This window comes from Cotesia typhae, unplaced genomic scaffold (assembly GCF_013202065.1).
Source record: "Cotesia typhae breed Kobodo isofemale line unplaced genomic scaffold, CoteBio_Ctyphae contig_69, whole genome shotgun sequence".
Classification (NCBI taxonomy): Eukaryota; Metazoa; Arthropoda; class Insecta; order Hymenoptera; family Braconidae; genus Cotesia; species Cotesia typhae.
This window is the reverse complement of record NW_027423763.1, coordinates 196,897-214,087: the sequence shown is the minus strand read 5'-3', so window position 1 is coordinate 214,087 and position 17,191 is coordinate 196,897. Positions and strand designations below refer to the sequence as shown.

General features: G+C 32.2%; 5 protein-coding genes across 5 annotated transcripts; 2 read left to right on the top strand and 3 right to left on the bottom strand.

Annotated features, from left to right (window-relative positions):
* Positions 1-25: 25 nt before the first annotated feature.
* P5cdh1 (delta-1-Pyrroline-5-carboxylate dehydrogenase 1) lies at positions 26-3,261 on the bottom strand. The gene is made up of 3 exons (XM_074251491.1): positions 2,698-3,261; positions 2,291-2,519; positions 26-1,772 (listed from the first exon to the last, which is right to left on the bottom strand). The coding sequence occupies exons 1-3, from the start codon at positions 2,736-2,738 to the stop codon at positions 333-335; spliced, it is 1,710 nt and encodes a 569-aa protein (XP_074107592.1). The 5' UTR covers positions 2,739-3,261; the 3' UTR covers positions 26-332.
* A 141-nt stretch (positions 3,262-3,402) lies between these two features.
* On the bottom strand, positions 3,403-6,936 carry Prp40 (pre-mRNA processing factor 40). The gene is made up of 3 exons (XM_074251489.1): positions 6,783-6,936; positions 6,409-6,661; positions 3,403-5,926 (listed from the first exon to the last, which is right to left on the bottom strand). The coding sequence occupies exons 1-3, from the start codon at positions 6,783-6,785 to the stop codon at positions 3,501-3,503; spliced, it is 2,682 nt and encodes an 893-aa protein (XP_074107590.1). The 5' UTR covers positions 6,786-6,936; the 3' UTR covers positions 3,403-3,500.
* Positions 6,937-7,505: 569 nt separating this feature from the next.
* Positions 7,506-12,845, top strand: LOC141532890 (uncharacterized). The gene is given in 9 exon segments (XM_074251488.1): positions 7,506-7,907; positions 7,976-8,099; positions 8,193-8,395; positions 8,777-8,879; positions 8,882-9,120; positions 9,190-11,896; positions 11,980-12,245; positions 12,350-12,640; positions 12,717-12,845. Coding segments are annotated over 9 exon segments (4,047 nt in total). The 5' UTR covers positions 7,506-7,820; the 3' UTR covers positions 12,744-12,845.
* Positions 12,638-14,233, bottom strand: LOC141532897 (transmembrane protein 177). The gene is made up of 2 exons (XM_074251495.1): positions 13,907-14,233; positions 12,638-13,709 (listed from the first exon to the last, which is right to left on the bottom strand). The coding sequence occupies exons 1-2, from the start codon at positions 14,062-14,064 to the stop codon at positions 12,917-12,919; spliced, it is 951 nt and encodes a 316-aa protein (XP_074107596.1). The 5' UTR covers positions 14,065-14,233; the 3' UTR covers positions 12,638-12,916.
* Positions 14,234-14,603: 370 nt separating this feature from the next.
* Positions 14,604-17,158, top strand: Atg8a (GABA type A receptor-associated protein autophagy-related 8a). Its single transcript, XM_074251503.1, has 3 exons — positions 14,604-14,893; positions 15,251-15,448; positions 16,497-17,158. Exons 1-3 carry the CDS (start codon positions 14,804-14,806, stop codon positions 16,563-16,565), a joined length of 357 nt encoding a protein of 118 aa, XP_074107604.1. The 5' UTR covers positions 14,604-14,803; the 3' UTR covers positions 16,566-17,158.
* The last annotated feature ends 33 nt before the right edge of the window (positions 17,159-17,191 follow it).

The window sequence follows — 17,191 nt, the reverse complement described above, 5'->3', positions numbered from 1 at the left end:
CCTACACGGAAAGAACAAGATGACACTGGATATCATCCCAGATTACAATGAGTATAATCCAGATTACAACGAGTATAATCCAGATTACAATGAGTATAATCCAGATATTACCTAGTACAATCTGGATTATACTAGCTACTATCTGCAAATTTTTTTTCACCACAGATATCACTGAGTATAATCTGGGATGATATCCATTGTCATCTTGTTCTTTCCGTGCAATTGTAAATAATTACCAAAAATTTTTATAAAAAATATGTACTTGACAAAAAATTTTAAACTAAAAAAAAAGTTAATTTGAATCTCATTTCCTCAACCACTAAAAATTATCATTAATGCATATACTCATACTTATAATTACTTAACGGAACAAAAGTTTCTTTGATAGCCTGAGGCGACGACCACCTGTGTAAATAAATAGGTCCACCAGCCTTGTCATTGGTTCCGGACTTGCGATGTCCACCAAAAGGTTGTTGTCCAACGACCGCACCAGTAGACTTGTCATTAACATAGAAATTTCCCGCAGAATACTTGAAGTGTTCAAGAGCTTTGGCAGCCCATTGAAGATCTTGGGCAAAAATAGCGCCTGTGAGGGCGTAGGGGGTGCTTTTTTCCACGAGCTGCATCGTCGCATCGAGATCGCAGTCCTGGTAAACAAAAACAGTGAGCACGGGGCCAAATATTTCTTCCCACATCAGTTTGTCCATGGGATCAGTCGTGACAATGATAGTGGGACGTACAAAGTACCCGGTGGAGTCATCGTAAGTTCCTCCAGCGATCACTTGGGTATTTGGAGAAGATTTGGCGTAGTCAATGTACGAAGTGATCCGCTTGAAGGCTGCAGCGTCGATTACTGCGCTGGTAAACACTGAGAAGTCATCTGTAGGTCCCAGCTTTAGTTCCTCTGCGACGGAGACCAAGCGCTCGCGGATTTTCGGCCAGAGAGAGTCAGGTACGTACATTCTGCTGCATGCTGAGCACTTTTGCCCACTGTACTCGAAGGCGCTTCTTATTGTCGACAGTGCCGCGTGTTCGGGTTCGGCTGATGGGTGAATGAAGTGATAATTCTTCCCACCGCATTCTCCGGATAACTTTGGGTAATTGTTGTAGGCCTGGATATTGGCGCCTACTTGGGACCAGAGTCTGTTGAAAGTTCCCGGAGACCCGGTGAAGTTGATCCCGGATAAATGTCGAGACTGAGTGATGGTGTCTCCAAAATCAGGACCGTCGGCCGGAATGAAGTTCACCACTCCAGCTGGTACTCCAGCTTCCCGGCAGATTTTGAAGATCGTCCAGCTGGACAGTATCGCGGTGTCTGAAGGCTTCCACAGCACTGAGTTCCCCATCAGAGCTGGGGTGTAAGCCAGGTTCCCGCCAATAGCAGTGAAGTTGAACGGCGAAATTGCCGCGATAAATCCGTCGTGCCCTCGGTGCCTCAGGGTGTTGATCGACTCGTTTGTTGAGATTGGACGGTACTTCAGCGACTCACGGAGAAAGTACGCGTTTATACGGAAGAAATCCACCAGCTCAGCTGCACTGTCTATCTCTGCTTGGATCACTGTTTTACTTTGGCCTAGTATGGTGGCTGAATTCAACTCTTGGCGGTATTTGCTGGACATTAACTCCGCGGCTTTCATCCAGATGTCGATTCGCTTGTCCAGCGGAACTGAGTCCCAGACTCGCTGGGATTTTACGGAGGTTTCTATGGCTTTTTTTATGAGATCAGGACTGGCGTGATAGAATTTGACGATTTTTTTACTGTGGTTGTGAGGCTGTAAAATAAAATTCCTATTATATTTTTTTTCCATGTTTTTGATGTATTTTTTTAAAAGCACATAAAAAAAAAAAAAAAAAAAAAAAAAAAAAAGTTTAATCACAATTTTCTAAAAATTTGTAAAATTTGTTTAAATTGTGATAATCAACTTTTTTTTTTAATTGTTCATTTTTTTTTAGGTATTTTTCAAAAAAAAAAAAAAAAAAAAATATATCAAAATTTTCAAAAAAAAATTTCGTTCAAAAAAATTAAAAATAAAATTGTGGATCTCACTTATAAATAATTACCTACCGGAATTTATAAAATTTTAGTACCAAAATTACACTAAATTTTATAAAAAAAATTTCCCAGAAAATGTACAAAAAAAAATAAAATTTTTCACGAAACATTAATATTAATTCAACAGTTTTGCCTTGTATTAAAAATTAAAGATCTTAAGTGTAAATTTTTCAAAAAAAATCTATCAATTATAAAATTGTTGCCATTTAAATCTAATCTTAAAAAAAATTCAATTACCATAACTTGATACTTGATTCGATCGGTGCGTATTTCTTCGTCGCCAATAACAATAGGTATATCTTGACATTCTGCCGATTTAGTTTTCAACGCTTCAATCAAATCATTGCGTTCCTTACTATCTTTTTTATAACTCAACATAGGTTCATTAACTAAAGGTATTTCCCTAACATTAACATCCTGAACAATTGATAAATTTTTTCCTTGACTTAGACATCTTGCTCCGCATCTGAAAAAACAGTAGATTAATCAATAATGAAAATTAGTTACAAAAATATTCAACATTCATACTCAAATTTATGCGTGGGCGGATGCCATACGACTTTATTTTTAAATGCGAAAAAAAATTAGACAGAAATTTTTCAGTTAAATTAACACTATAATTATAAAAAATTAAAGATACTTACTTGGAAACAAAACAATTAAGAGAATGTTTAACACTCAACATTATAAAAAAAATTAAATACTTTCTGTAGATAAAACTAAAAATTTCAGCGGTGCCGGTAAATTAATTAAATATTTGCATACGGGATACGTCGAACAAACACTTGTACAACAGTTACATGTTTAAATATATAGTATAATTTTATTCCACGCAGCCGTCACAATTTTTTTTTTAAACTATAGTAATTTCATAGACAAATTCCAGACTACCAGTATAATATTGAAGATGAAAATTCTTGTTAAATTTAAAAACAGAATTTAGTGTGTAACGTAACGGCACATCAAACCGGTCCCTTAGATTTTAACCCAGCGTTGCTTACAAATGACTTAAGAGACCTTACACATACACACACATAAATACACATGATTCTTTTATTTTATATTTATGTTTAGTAGAAGCGTTCACGGTGCGTATGAGAGGAAATCAAGAATAATAAAAGAGAAAGATGAAACGTGGCAAGTAATTTAAACGCCAATGACTCCAATTGTCAAATTAATTTTATCCTTGTGATAAATAACTCGTAAAAAATTATTTTAACTGAGCGATAACTTGAAATTTCTAAAACTTTAAAATCAATAAATTTTTTTTACCAAAAAATTTCTTAAAAAAAAAATTCTCAAATATTTAACAACTTATAATTAAAAAAATCTAATTAAAAAGACATAAATTCTTAATAATTAAATTTATTGACATCTAATAATTAAAGATGAGCATGATAAAAAAAAATCATCTTCCATGACATAATAATTATTTATAAATACAAATTTAATTGTCTTCCTGCTGCATTTGTAATTCCCTCAGTAATTGAGCGCGTTTGTTCTCCAACTCATCTTCGGACAGTTCCTGGTGTTGAGACACTTCCTTGTGCCCACCATTAGCAGGAGCTTCAACAGCAGCAGCAACCGCAGAGCCAGATCTTGCCCGCTTTTCTTCCTTCCTCTTGCGCTCACTGGGCGGCGTGTCTTCCTCCGAAGACGGCATCCTCGAATGGGACCTAGAGTGACTGCGAGCGCGTTTCTTCTTGCTCTTTCTAGGACGCTTGGACCTCTTGCTGCTGCTTTCAGCAGTGGATTCCGAGCTGTCCTCAGACTTGCTCTGAACACTCAGTGACCTGGACTTCATTCTCTTTTTCTTCCCCCGCTCATTATCATCATTAGCAGCAGACTGCTCGCTGTAAGGGCTCCTGGACCTGGACTTCCTCTTGACCTTCTTGGGTTTCTTCTTCTTGCTCCTGATATGGTGATGACTGCAGCTTTCCTCCAGCTCATGCTGGTACTCCTTGAATATCCTCAGTCTTTCGCTCTCGCTTCCCACAGCTTTGAAATCAGTAGAGTCTTCAATCTTGGGCCTGACATCGTCTTCCCAGCTCATCTGGTAGTCAACCGGTAGACTCTTCAGCAGAGTTTTAAAAGCAGCCTCCAATTTCTTGAACTTCTTAGTTTCTTCTTTAACCCGTTCCTTTTCCCTTGCCTCGGCCTTCTCCAGCAGCAAATTGTAAGTCAGCTTGACATTCCCGGCATCGAGAGTCGCGGATTTGCGGTCCTCGCACACGACAGTCGCGAATTCTTCAAAAGTAGTGTTAACCTGAACATCAAAGCCCTTGTCCTTGAGTATCTCACGAATGATCTTCTTCTCATCATGGAACCTTGACTTCAAATCCTCGACATAAAATTTGAACAAGTCCAGCGGCGTTGATCCAGGTTGCCCGAGCATCGTCGAGAACCGAAGATCTGCCGACAGCATGGGATATAACTCCACCCAGAGTGACATAGAAGTAAGCTTACCTTGCTCATGAAGCTCATCGAGCAAACTGATGAACCCATCACGATTTTTCCGCTCCTGGCGTTTTCTCCTTTTTTTCTCGCGCTCCTTTTCCTCCTCCTCGTCCTTCTCCAGCTGCCTTATATGATTATCAAAGACCTGGAGAGCGTCCTCCTTGTCCATCTCCAGCAGATGCGCGTCTTCTGCAAAAGGCGAGTATTGCAGCAGCAGAGCTTGAGCTTCTTGCCAGGTTGTGCGATAAGTAACATCAGTCATAGTGTCCAAGACCTGGGCCAGCTTCTTGATGTTCCGCTTCTTCAGCTGTTTAGCTTCCTCTTTCTCACGCTTGGCCAGGTTGAAGACAACGTCCTCATAGATATCGCGTCGGTCTGGATCACCAACAGCACGCCATATTTCCATCCCGCCGTACATTTCTTCGCACTTGTAGTACTTAGTGTAACTAGTCATCTTGTCGTTGTCTAGCAAAAACTGTTCGAGGTCTTCCTTGGCTTTTTTGAGTCTTAGTCTCTCCTGCTCCCGTTCTTCCTTCAGCTTCTGGGTCTTGTAAGCGTTAAAAGCCTGCTTACGCTCATTCAGCTTCTTCATTTGCGGATATCGTGGGTCGTTCTGGATCATTTTTACGGCCTGCTCCCAGGTAGCATTAGAAGGAACATCGCGTTCTTTGAGAAGTTCTTTGAAAGCTTCGATCGCTTCCTTCTTGTCTTTGAACTGCAATTTAGGTTCTGGAGTGCTCGTGCGACTCCCGGCACCGCTGGCTCCGTTGGCAGAACCCTTGGCAGAGTTATTGCTGTCCTCATCTGCAGCTACTAATTTACTAGATGGTGCAGTAGAAGTCGTGGCAGCTGTCGTTGAATTAGCTGTTGTTGTGCTGATGGTATTCGGAGGCGTGGGAATATCTATGGCGGCTAAGGTTGCTTCTATGGCTTGATCAATAGCTGATTTATTACCATTGGTGCTGTCCTGGCTGAACTTACTAGTCGGCAGCGGTGCGTCTCCATCAATCACTGGCGCTGATTTTGTACCAGCGTTCGCTTCGTCGGCGATTATTTTGTTCTTCAAGTCTTCCAATTCGCTCGGAATCGTCCATCTTGACTCTTTTGTCGCGACATTATGGTAATAGATCTTACCATTCTCGGATTTGTACTCTTTCCAGGGGCACTGGGACAGCAGAAGTTCGTTCGGAGTCTTTAATTCGTCTGGTTTTTCCCACAGAGATTGCTTTGTGGTTGCGTTGTAGTAGTAGGTTCTGCCGTCTGGTGCTTTGTGTTCAGACCAGTCCCTTTTTTTGACTGTTGCTGGTACTGATGAGTCTGGAACTGCTACGACGGGAACTGTTGCTGGTACGGAGAGGTCAACTGCTACTGATGGTGCTACAGGATTTACGATCGCGCTTGGAGTTATTTGTGGAGCTGGAAATTTTTTAATTGCATTTTTATTAGTAACACAGTCATTTTTATTTATTTGGGTATTGCTGCGGTTGAAGAATATTTTGAAATAATTTTTAAATATTTGGATAAAAATAAAAAATTGGTTAGATTTATGGAGTTATAATTTTAAAGCAAAGATTTACAAAAAAAAATTATTTAATATCATTAATTAAATTATTAAAAAAAAATTTAACTAAAAAGTTTCACATGTAAAAATTAATAAAAATTATAAGTGAAAAATTTTAGAAGCATTTTTTTATTATAATTAATTTGTAAAAAAAATTTTTTTAAATTAACAGCTGACCGCTAACTTCAGTATTATAAAAACTTAATAAAATATTCTCTTGGCACTAATTTATTTTAAAAATAGTTGTGTCTGCTGATTTCAATATCACCATTTGTCTAATCAAAAACCTAAGATTGACCACAGCAATACCCACGAATTTACTAAAAATAAAGCATACCTATAACACCAGCTTCGTGATGATGAACATGGTGAGGTGTTGCGCCCATCGGGAATCCGTACGCAGGGGGCGGAATCGAATACTGCGAAGGTATGATACCCGTAGGTCCAGAGGTAGAGTGAAGCGACGGTGGAATAAAAGACGCTGCGGGTATCATGGGCGCTACAAAACTCGGAGTTGCTGTCGGGAACCCAGGAGGCTGTGGTATCGCGGCTACAGGAGCAGGATTCGGAGATATGCCTTCACTTGACGACTGAAAATAAATGCTATTGTAATTTTTTTATAACCTATAACTACAACTGGTACTTGACATAATTATTTTTCTAACAATTAGTCCGTAGTTTTTAAAAATAAATCAAATTTTAAATACTCACCATTTTTTTCCAATTATTAGCTAGGAAGTTTTAGTCAAAACATTTAAAATAAATAAATAATCTTTATTTTAAATAAAATATATTCAAGTTTCTCTCTCTGGGTTGTTTTTGTAATTTGTACTCACGGGGTCCCCACGCTTCAGATGTCACTAGGGTCTAGGGAATAAAAATATGAGATCACACTGAAGTTAACAGATATTAAAAATTCTTTTAGAATTTTATAGCAATTAAATTATAATATAAAAAATTTAATTAAAACTTTTACCTGTGAAAATTGATGATATTTAAGTTAGCTGTCACTTAACCATTTTTTTATTTTATTTAACAAAAAAATTCGTTTCGAAAAATTATTTTTAAAAAATTGCATTTTTAATTTATTAAAATTTTTCTAATTGTCCATTTTTTTTTTTTTCATTTTTTCAATGCAGTAGTTTATTTATTAGAAAAATTTTTATTTTAAACATCTGCTAAATTAATTTTCATGAAAATTAATAAAAATTACAAGTAAAAATTTTCAGAACCATTTTTTTATTGTAACTGATTTGTTATAAGAATTTTTAAAATTGACAGCTGACGGCTAACTTCAGTATTATGATCACACTATAGATAAGTTTGTCATCAATATATCAAACTACTTATTAAAATTATTCTTATTATTATTATGATATGGGTATAGTCAATATCAAATAGTTATTTAGTTTTTTTATAAAACTGTACTTACGTACTCTAAATTAAATAATTGAAATAAGTGTAATGAAAATTATTATTTTTTTTTTATTATTTTTAAATGTTTTAATTTTTTATACTAAAAATATATATATATGAAGTTATTTTAAAATTTTGTTATTGTTTATTTAATTGTTAAAATAATTACAGTTGTATACGTGTAATAAATGTATGTCAAATCCCACACAGCAGTAACGATAATTTAGATAATGATTTTTTATATCAGTTTTATGAAATAGCCTTTTTAATTAACACGAAATTAATAGAACACCACCGAGGATCAAAAACTAAGTGTTGATAAAATAAATAAAAATGTTTAAAAAATTCAAAGACAAGTTAACTGAAGAAATGAAACAATCGCCTGCTAGATTTCAGGCTGGTATGCAACATTTAGCTCAGGTAAATTAATTTCAGCTTACAATTTTATTAGTTTTTAAATTATTTCAATTTTTGTTTTTATTTTTCAGGCGGTGTCACCAGGTATATCTAACTTGTCACTTACTGGTTCCGGAGATCAGGCGTCCTTTAAAAATTCTAATGACAATTTTAGTCTTACTGACACTGATGATCTTGTGACACTCACTGACGATCGTAAGCTACTATTACTATTGCTATATTGATTAATTGGTTGGTAATTTATGCGGGTAGATTGTTGATATAATAGTTGGGTTGATTTGTCAGTAGGAGCAGCCAAAAATAATAATAGTCCCAGGGAAAATTTGAATTTTCAAAATATTGATTTAACATCACTGTCATCCTCGTCATTGTTGTCTAATAATACCACTGGTTTGTCGAGATCATCCAGTGTCAACAGTGTTACCAGCAACGATACGCAGTCGGGATTGTTTCCGATTTTTGAAAGCCCTGGAAATATTTATCAATTACAGGTTAGTGTGTTATTGATTATTTTCAGTTGAATAAATATATTTATTTTTATGCTCTGTTTTTTTTTTTTTTAAATTTTGAGATGAAAATAAAATTAAAAGACATTTGAAAATTTTTAAAAATTTCTTATTAAAAAAATTAATGGAAGAAAAATTTGACATGTAGAAAATTTGAAAAACTATAAGTGCAATTTTTAAAAAATGTTTTTTTAGTTTTAATTTAATTAATAAAATATAAAAAAAAATATTTAAAAATTTTTCAAGTGAATTTATTGAAAAAATTGATCGTATAATATTTTTATAGTTTTAAAAATTTTAAACGAAGCAAAAAAATTTTTTTCTTAATAAAACATTGTAAATATCAATTAATTATTGTTATTACAGTCAGACATGGATCAATCGGCGAGTGAAGCTGATGATACTGTGACGAATCATCAATTCGATGAGCTGACAAAAGAAGAAATTTATTCAGCTTACCGTAAATCACTTAAAAATACCACAAATATCGCGGAAGATTCACAGATTTAGTTAATCACTACCGCGAAATGGAGAGAATAAAAGTTAAATTAGAAACATTGCTGGTTGAAACTCAGAACAAAGCATTGAAGCGAATTGGTAATTTGAAAGAGCAGTGTACATTGGAGCAGCAAGCTAAAGCACATCTTGAAGAAGCTTTGAGAAATGATATGGAAGAGAAAGATCATATTATTGATACTCTTAATACCAAAGTAATTTATTTAGATTATTGTAAATTGTTAAAATTATTTATTTGATTATTTCTTTTTTATTCATTTCAGATAAAATTGCTGCAGGCTAATGGAAGTAAAATAGATTTGATGCAGCTAGAAAATGATCCTGTAGATAAAAATGAAAACGAGTCTAATTCTACGGATCAAAGTGAGGTCGAATTGTTGAAGCAACAACACCAACAATTGTCAGCGGAGAATGGTTCGTTGAAAAATAAAGTAGAAAAATTTGAAACTTTGGTTGCTAAGTATAAAGAAACTTTGAAACGAAGTAAAGAAAAAATCGGCGAATTGGAGCAAGAAAAATTCACACTTGAACGAGACTTTGAATCTATACAGAATTCTAATTATGAAAAGATAAAATCTCTTGAAGAAAGTTTAGTCATCAAGAACGACGAAATTTCAAACTTACAGAGTCAGGTCACTGCAATTCGTCTGCGTGAGGAAGAGTCTGCTATTTCGTTGGCAGAAAATAAATTGGCTATCCACCGGGAAATGGAAATTAAAGAAGAGCAAATAAAACAACTCACGGAAAAATTAAAAGACTTACCTGTTGTTGCTGTTAAAAACACACAAGAGTTTTCAGTGCAAACTGATGAGCTCGTCGATCCTAATGATAAAATTATTGAAGAGTTTAAATTGAAGTTAGACAATACGCAAAAAGAAATTGTTGCTCTGCAAACAGAACTCAGTAATTGTAATTCTATTATCACTGAAATTAATAACAAAAATGTTTCTTACGAAAATGTCATCAGTAGTTTGAATAATGATAAAAAATTAATTTCAAATTGTATTATTAATTGCAGAAAAAATATTGGTAGCTTTAAATCTGAACACTTTAAATTAAAACAACAGTTTGTTACTGATTATAAAAATATTATTGATAATAATATGTCCAGTGTTTCGCAGTTGATTTTAGAAATGATTTCTAATTGCGGTGAACGTGAAATTGAAGAAAGAAACAAAATTAAAGAAGAATTTGAGGCTAAATATAATGAATTGAAACAAGAAACCGATAAATTGTACTCGGAATTAGAACAAGTCAACTTTGAATTGTTTGATTATCAAAAATTGTGTGGCGAAACGCAAAAAAAACTAGAAAAACTTGAAGAAAGTAAATTAATTCAAGAAAAAAATTTTAATGAAGACTCGAGTAAAGAAATTGAAAGACTAAATAAACTGATTGAAGAATTAAGAGAAGAAATGGTTTTTTTGAATGAAAAATGTCAAAAAAAACAAGAACAGCAATTAGAATGTATAGCTCATAATGATTGTATAGATATTATTGATATTAAAAATAAATTTGAGGCATTAATGGATATAATTTCCGCTAAAAATGATTTTATTGAATCATTAAAGTCGAAATACCGCGAGGTGCTTTGTAAAGATAAAATTAAGTGTAAAAAGTGTTCGGATATTAAAGTTAATAATGATCTGGAAATGTTAATGGACATTATTTATACTAAAAATGATTTAATTGAACAATTAAGATGTAGAGTGAGAGATAATTGTTCTGTTATTGATAAATTGAATGATAATATTAACGCTTTATGTGAAAGAAACAAAGTTGTAAGTGAAGAAGACAATTCGCTCAAAATTAAGTTGGCCGATTTAGAGAAAATTTTGTCCGAACTTAAAAGCGAAAACGTTAATTCGGCAGAAGAAAATGATCATTTGAAGAGCAGTGATGATGACCGTGGAGAAAGAATTAGAGAATTGGGAAGAGAGTTGATCGATTTAAGAAATCAGAACGAGGAATTGAAAACAGTAATTGGAGGACTGGAAGAAAGAGTTGGGGAGAAAGATGTTTTGGTTTTAAGGCTAGAAGAAATTGAGAAAGAGAAAGCATTGGTTGAGGAACATGTTAAAAAATTAGTTGATGATAATGAGAGTTTGAAGAAATCTTTGGAAGAAGTTAATGACAATTTGAGAGTAACTTATGAAGAGATTAAGAAATGTAATGGAGTGATAAATGCGCTAGAAGTACAAAGTCAAAAGTATAAGGAAGATATTAAACAACGGAATGATAAAATAGAAGCGCAGGCTGAAGAAATGCAGACGAATTTAAATTTAGTTAAGAATCAAAGAGAAGAAATAAATAAGTTGTCTGAAGAAGTAGAGAGAAGAAATGAAGAAATAACGAAAAGAGATGATATTATTACTAAGAGGGATGAAGAAATAAGAATAAGAGATGAAGAAATAACGACTAGAGATGAAGAAATAACAAAAAGAGATTATGAAGTTATGAAAAGAGATGAAGAAATTAATAAGTATAATGAAGAAAAAACAGATTTACTTATTAAAATTGATGAATTGCAAAGTTTATTAAAAGAACATTCCAATGAAAAAGTAGAATTAAAAGTACAAATAGAAGAACTAAATAAATTAAATAAGTCTTATGACGATAAAATAAAAGCATTTGAGAAGAAAATAAAAGAAGTTGAAGAATCAGCAAACAATAATAACAGTGTTGAGCTTGAAAATTTGAAAAAATTAGTCAAAGAACTAGAAGTTAAATTGAATGATGCTGAAGTAAAATTACGGGATGCTGAGAGGACGGTGACGAATTATAAAACCAACGAAGCACAAATAGAAAATATCAATACGGACTTGAAAGATGAAATGGACAAACTGAAAGATCAGTTGGCGATGGGCGAAGAAGAGCAGCGGGTAAGAATGAAGCAGTTGGTTAAAGAATTTCAAGCCAGGCTTGATGATAAAGATCTTGAGTTGCAAGCTGCGCTCGATCAGAAATTTGGTATTTATTTATTTTTTTATTTATTTATGTACTTAGGTAATTAAGTAATTTTTTTAAATAATTTTTTGGTTGTCTTTTTGTAGATCGGCAGAAAAATTATGAAAGTGACTTGATCCAGCAGTACAAAGAACAGCTGAAAGACTTTCAGATAGAATTGACAGCCAAGTCTGAAGAGATTGAAAGCTTAAGGACTGAACAGCATTTATTGGTCGACGCAAAGAGTAAACATCATGATGAGGTGAGTCGGTTGCAAGAGACGATAGATAAGCTGAAAAATGATGCTGATCAGATGAAAGATAAATACATTCAGGAAAAAAATAAAATTATTGAAGAAAGTAAAAAAGTTCATGTAAGTATAATTTATAAATCATTTTTATAAAATGAACATGTTTATTCATACGTATAAGAGCTCCTAATTTTTTTTATATTAAAAAAAATTATATATATTTACAGACCGAAAATACTTTAAGTAACTCTACAACCGATTCATTACATCATATGCAAAATACCTTAGTAGCGCAACGTCGCGAGCTAAGTGAACTACGTAAACTCGTTAAATTCAGATGTGAAACGTCATCTACCTTAGAAGATTCAACAGAAATCGAGTACCTAAGAAATATCCTCTACGAGTACATGATGGGTAAAGAAACCCTTGTACTAGCTAGAGTAATTGCTGCCGTAGTTAAATTTGATCAAGAACAAACTCACAAAGTTCTTGAAAAAGAAAAAGATAAATTAACATTAGTGAGTACTATTAAATATTTATTTATATTCATTATAATATAATAATAATTGAATAATAAATTTATTTTTATTTCAGTTGGGTTCGCTGGGACTAACGTCATAATTAGCTAATGTGTAAAATAGAGTGGAATTAAATTAATTTACCTTTGTAATTGTAGATTTTTTTGTAATTTTAATTATCATTAAATACAAATATTAATATATACTTTTCGTTGATTACTTAAAACTTCAAGCTCTAATAAATTATTTACAGATTTTTATAAAAATAAAATAAATTTAAAGTTTATCAGCCGAACTATGGAATTGCTTAACAATATCTTCGAAGAAAAATTTTCTCTGAGTATAAGGCAGGTGTTTTTGACGGAAGAATGAGTAGTCGTTACCCATGGCGGTGTAGAGTTTGTTGCCTCTCTCACCGAGCAAACTCCTCAGAGCAGTATTGCGCTGCAAAGTCTTATCATAAAATTCAAGTCCACCTCTAACGTACTCTGAACCGAGTTCAGATAATTTTTTGTCAGCAGCAAACTCGTAGTGCCGAGTCAAAGCATCTCTCTGCATGGCCCAGATTCCCCAGTAAAACGCAGCAAAGCAAACGTAAAAAAAGGCACGAATGCCAAAAGGCTTTTCCAGGAGATTCCTAATTTCATTCCATTTGGAAGCAGTATGATAACACGCAAAGAATAAACCACCGTTAGCGGCTGACTCTAAGTAAACAAATCGATTATTGACCATCATTATTTCACGGGCCATCGCGTACTTTTTGGCCTCGTCCGACAAGATTAGAGCATTCAGCAACTCTTTGGCATCTTTGCGAGTCCAGTCTACTGGGTCATCGTTGACGATTATACTGTCTTTGTCTATAGAAGACACATTTTCGTAGACGAAGTTCGTTGGAATTCCGACTAATGCTCCAAAGCGAGAGTACAGGCTTCCGGCGTGCCAGGAATCGTATCCGAAGACCATGAATGGACGTAAAAGCTCTTTGTGGTAATCGCTTATTTTTATATCTGTTAATACTTGGTTCCATAGTTTTTCGAGGTTTGATGTTAACGGTATTGGACTTCCCAGTCTGGTGAAAAAAATTATTTGTTTAGTTTTTGTAGCTTAACTTAAAAATTATTTATTCAATTCTGAGACGTTAATTTATTTATTTATCAAATTTTTGTTTCTTTAAAATTTTTTGTCGCTCATAAAAATACTTTGTTTGTTCATATTTAATTGACAAAAGTCATTAAAATAAAGTAATTAATTAAAAAACAAAATTACCTCCGCATTGTAACTATTTCAAAGTATTTATTTAATCCCAAAGTATGTGGAACAAATTGCAAACCAAATAATGCAACTGTTGTAAAACCTGCTGTGCCCATCATAAAAATTCGTCCTCTTTGTGTGACGAACCAAGAAACTGAAGTCTCCTTGCGCATTTTTTCGAATAATCCGATTCAGATTAATAATTAATTTTTAATTAAATATTTTAATTCAACAAATTTACTCCAATCGGCAAGATTAACAGAACATAACCATTCGATTTTTTTAGACTGATTTAAAATCCAAGATAGAGGGCGCGCATAAAATTTAAGCGGCAAATTCAAATTTTCATTTTTTCCCAATCTGAAAAAAATAATTATTTATTTAAAACAAAATATATTTTACTAACTAATTATTTAATAAATAATTATAAATAAAGTACTTTATTCAGTAATTAATAAATTGAAGTAAAAAAAAATAACCAATAGCAGGAAGCATTTAAAAAGACGCAGCCAATAGAAGCGCGAGCTTATTTAGCAGCCAACAGATGAAAAGTTCCAAGGGACGAACCAATGCGCGGTTATTTTACAAACTCAGTAGCCAATAAAAAAAAAGATATTGATATATTTAGACAGACCAATCGATGGTGTCAAAAAAAGACAATTCATTCTCCGTCTCTGTCTTTGTCAATCTCCTCTACCCCCAGTCGAGTCACTTCGTCATTGCTGTACAATTGCAATCTTGCGCATTTATATACTGAGTACACAAAAACAACTTCACTAAATTGAAACGTCATTAAAATTATACTTTTTGTTATTAACAGTGAATAATAAAAAAAGTAATTGCATCAGATTAAGTGCGAACACGGAGAGTTAATTTTTGGGTTGCTAAGTTTTAATATTATTTGTTGATAAAATGAAATTTCAGTATAAAGAGGAGCATCCATTTGAAAAGAGAAAGGCTGAAGGTGAAAAAATACGTAGGAAATATCCTGATCGAGTTCCAGTGAGTATACGTCATATATTTATTTATTTATACTCATATTTATGTTGGTTCATCAAATGGCTGTCATGTTGAGAAAAGAGTTTAATTTTTTAGGTATAACATGGGTGACAACAAATCAAATGACTTTTAAAATTATTTAATAACCATTTTTTGTACACACCTACATACTAGTGACGACATACTTGTATATATAATTATATATATAATTACACTACAAATATACTCAGGGTCTTATTTTTTTTACGCACTAATCTGTTTATTATTATTGTTGTTATTACATTTTTATTGATTGTCATCCTCGATTTGGTGAAAGTTATTTAGCAGAGATGTTTTTATATTAATAGTGTATAATTGCAGGTGATTGTCGAAAAAGCACCGAAAGCTAAAATCAGCGACCTTGACAAGCAGAAATACTTGGTGCCTTCAGACTTGACTGTAGGTCAATTTTACTTCTTGATCCGCAAACGCATCCACTTGCGTCCTGAAGATGCACTGTTTTTCTTCGTTAACAACATCATCCCACCCACAAGTGCTACCATGGGCTCGCTTTATCAGGTAATTCGCGCTACATTTATTTGTTTTTTATCGCTAGTTTTTTTTTTTTTTTTTATGTTTATTGAGTGTAGATATTTTCTTTGTCGGGTTTAAGTGTTTAATGATTCATTGTAGTAGTAATATAATATAATGATAATAGTATGTAAATATGTATAACTGTATTTGATTAATCACCAGACTTTTATCGAAATTTTAATAGATACTTACCTGTAAACTCGATAAATTTTTTTCTATAAAATATTTTCAAGTTTTTAATTAGCTATGGATTAATTTAAAAATTTTAATAACAAATCAATTACAATAAAAAAAATGCTTCTAAAAATTTTCACTTGTAATTTTTATTAATTTTTACATGTAAAATTTTTTAATCAAATTTTTTTTATAATAATTTAATTGCCATAAAAAATTCACTTATTTTAATACATTTATATTGAATTTTTAAATCAGTTATTTAATTGTAAAATTTTAATGAAAGTTATTTGAGTACTTTTTTAAAAAAAAAATTTTTATAAAATATACATAATTTACTACAAAAAGTCGTACATAAAGTAAAATATTACTACAAATAAAATCATAAACTTAAAATTGTCATAAAGTCTTGAAAAAAAAAATAACTACGGAAAATCAGCTGTTGACATCTAATAATAAATTAAAGTCCCCTCAAACAAACAGTAGTTGGTAAATAAAAAAAAAAAAGTTGTGCTTATCTGCTTACATCACAAATTTTTATCAAAATAATAATCACGTACTTGATTTTAAAGAGTTCTTGAATTTTAATTTTAAAAAAATTATTAAAAATTTATCAAAAGTTAACAAAAAAACATGTAATAAATTTTCACTTCCAAATAACATAAGCCGCTTCGCATTTTATTTTTTGAGGTCAAAAAATATTTAAATATATTTGACATCCTTCAAAATGAAATAATCTAAAAATACTGGATCATTTTTCGCAATTTTTTTCATCACAACTTTATTTATTGAAGGACACTTTTTAAAATATAAATTACTGGGATTTTAAATGTATAATAATTTATTTTTTTTTGTCCAGGAACACCACGAAGAGGATTGCTTCCTTTACATAGCGTACAGTGACGAGAATGTTTACGGGAACCATTAAAGAAAACCAATTATAACTACTCAACTCTATTATAATTAAATGTTCACTGAGAATGTATTTCTCAATAGAATTCACAGATAACTAAAATTATATGAGACAAAAAAAAAGTAATCGAATCATAAGAAAGAACATTTTGACAGCAAAAATAAATAATAAAATAATAATAATAATAAATAACAATATTATTAATATTAATACTGCATAACATTATCATTCCTCGTGGATGTTTAAAGCATACTTTATTATTTTTTATCTATCTATTACGTTTTATTTAAATAGCTCGAATTAAATATAAATTCCAATGTTAGTGAATTGTTAATCATAATTGTACACGCCTAAATAATTTTCCTGTTTCTTTGATACAAGGATCAATTTCCCGTGGAGTTTTTGTGCGATGAATTATTGAATTTATTAGTAGCTTGCCTTTGTGTAATCATGAATTTAGCCAAGCGGTTTTTTTTTTTTTTTTGATCGGGTGATTATTTATTATACTAAATTATGTTTATTAGTAGACTAATGTGTATCGATAAATTATTATATTAATTAAGATGTGCAAAAATAAAATTTACGTCAATAAAATTTAATTATTATTATCGATAATTTAATTATTGTAATCCACTGCAAAT

Excerpts from the sequence above, each read along its gene's own strand:
- P5cdh1 (XM_074251491.1), bottom strand. The coding sequence starts at position 2,738 with ATGTTGAGTGTTAAACATTCTCTTAATTGTTTTGTTTCCAA. Across the intron at positions 2,520-2,697 it reads CTTAATTGTTTTGTTTCCAA|ATGCGGAGCAAGATGTCTAA; the intron begins GTAAGTATCTTT and ends CTGTTTTTTCAG. Across the intron at positions 1,773-2,290 it reads GAATCAAGTATCAAGTTATG|CCTCACAACCACAGTAAAAA; the intron begins GTAATTGAATTT and ends TTTATTTTACAG.
- Prp40 (XM_074251489.1), bottom strand. Across the intron at positions 5,927-6,408 it reads TCACGAAGCTGGTGTTATAG|CTCCACAAATAACTCCAAGC; the intron begins GTATGCTTTATT and ends AAAAATTTCCAG.
- LOC141532897 (XM_074251495.1), bottom strand. The coding sequence starts at position 14,064 with ATGCGCAAGGAGACTTCAGTTTCTTGGTTCGTCACACAAAGAGGACGA. Across the intron at positions 13,710-13,906 it reads GAAATAGTTACAATGCGGAG|ACTGGGAAGTCCAATACCGT; the intron begins GTAATTTTGTTT and ends TTTTTTCACCAG.
- Atg8a (XM_074251503.1), top strand. The coding sequence starts at position 14,804 with ATGAAATTTCAGTATAAAGAGGAGCATCCATTTGAAAAGAGAAAGGCT. Across the intron at positions 14,894-15,250 it reads AATATCCTGATCGAGTTCCA|GTGATTGTCGAAAAAGCACC; the intron begins GTGAGTATACGT and ends GTATAATTGCAG. Across the intron at positions 15,449-16,496 it reads CCATGGGCTCGCTTTATCAG|GAACACCACGAAGAGGATTG; the intron begins GTAATTCGCGCT and ends TTTTTTGTCCAG.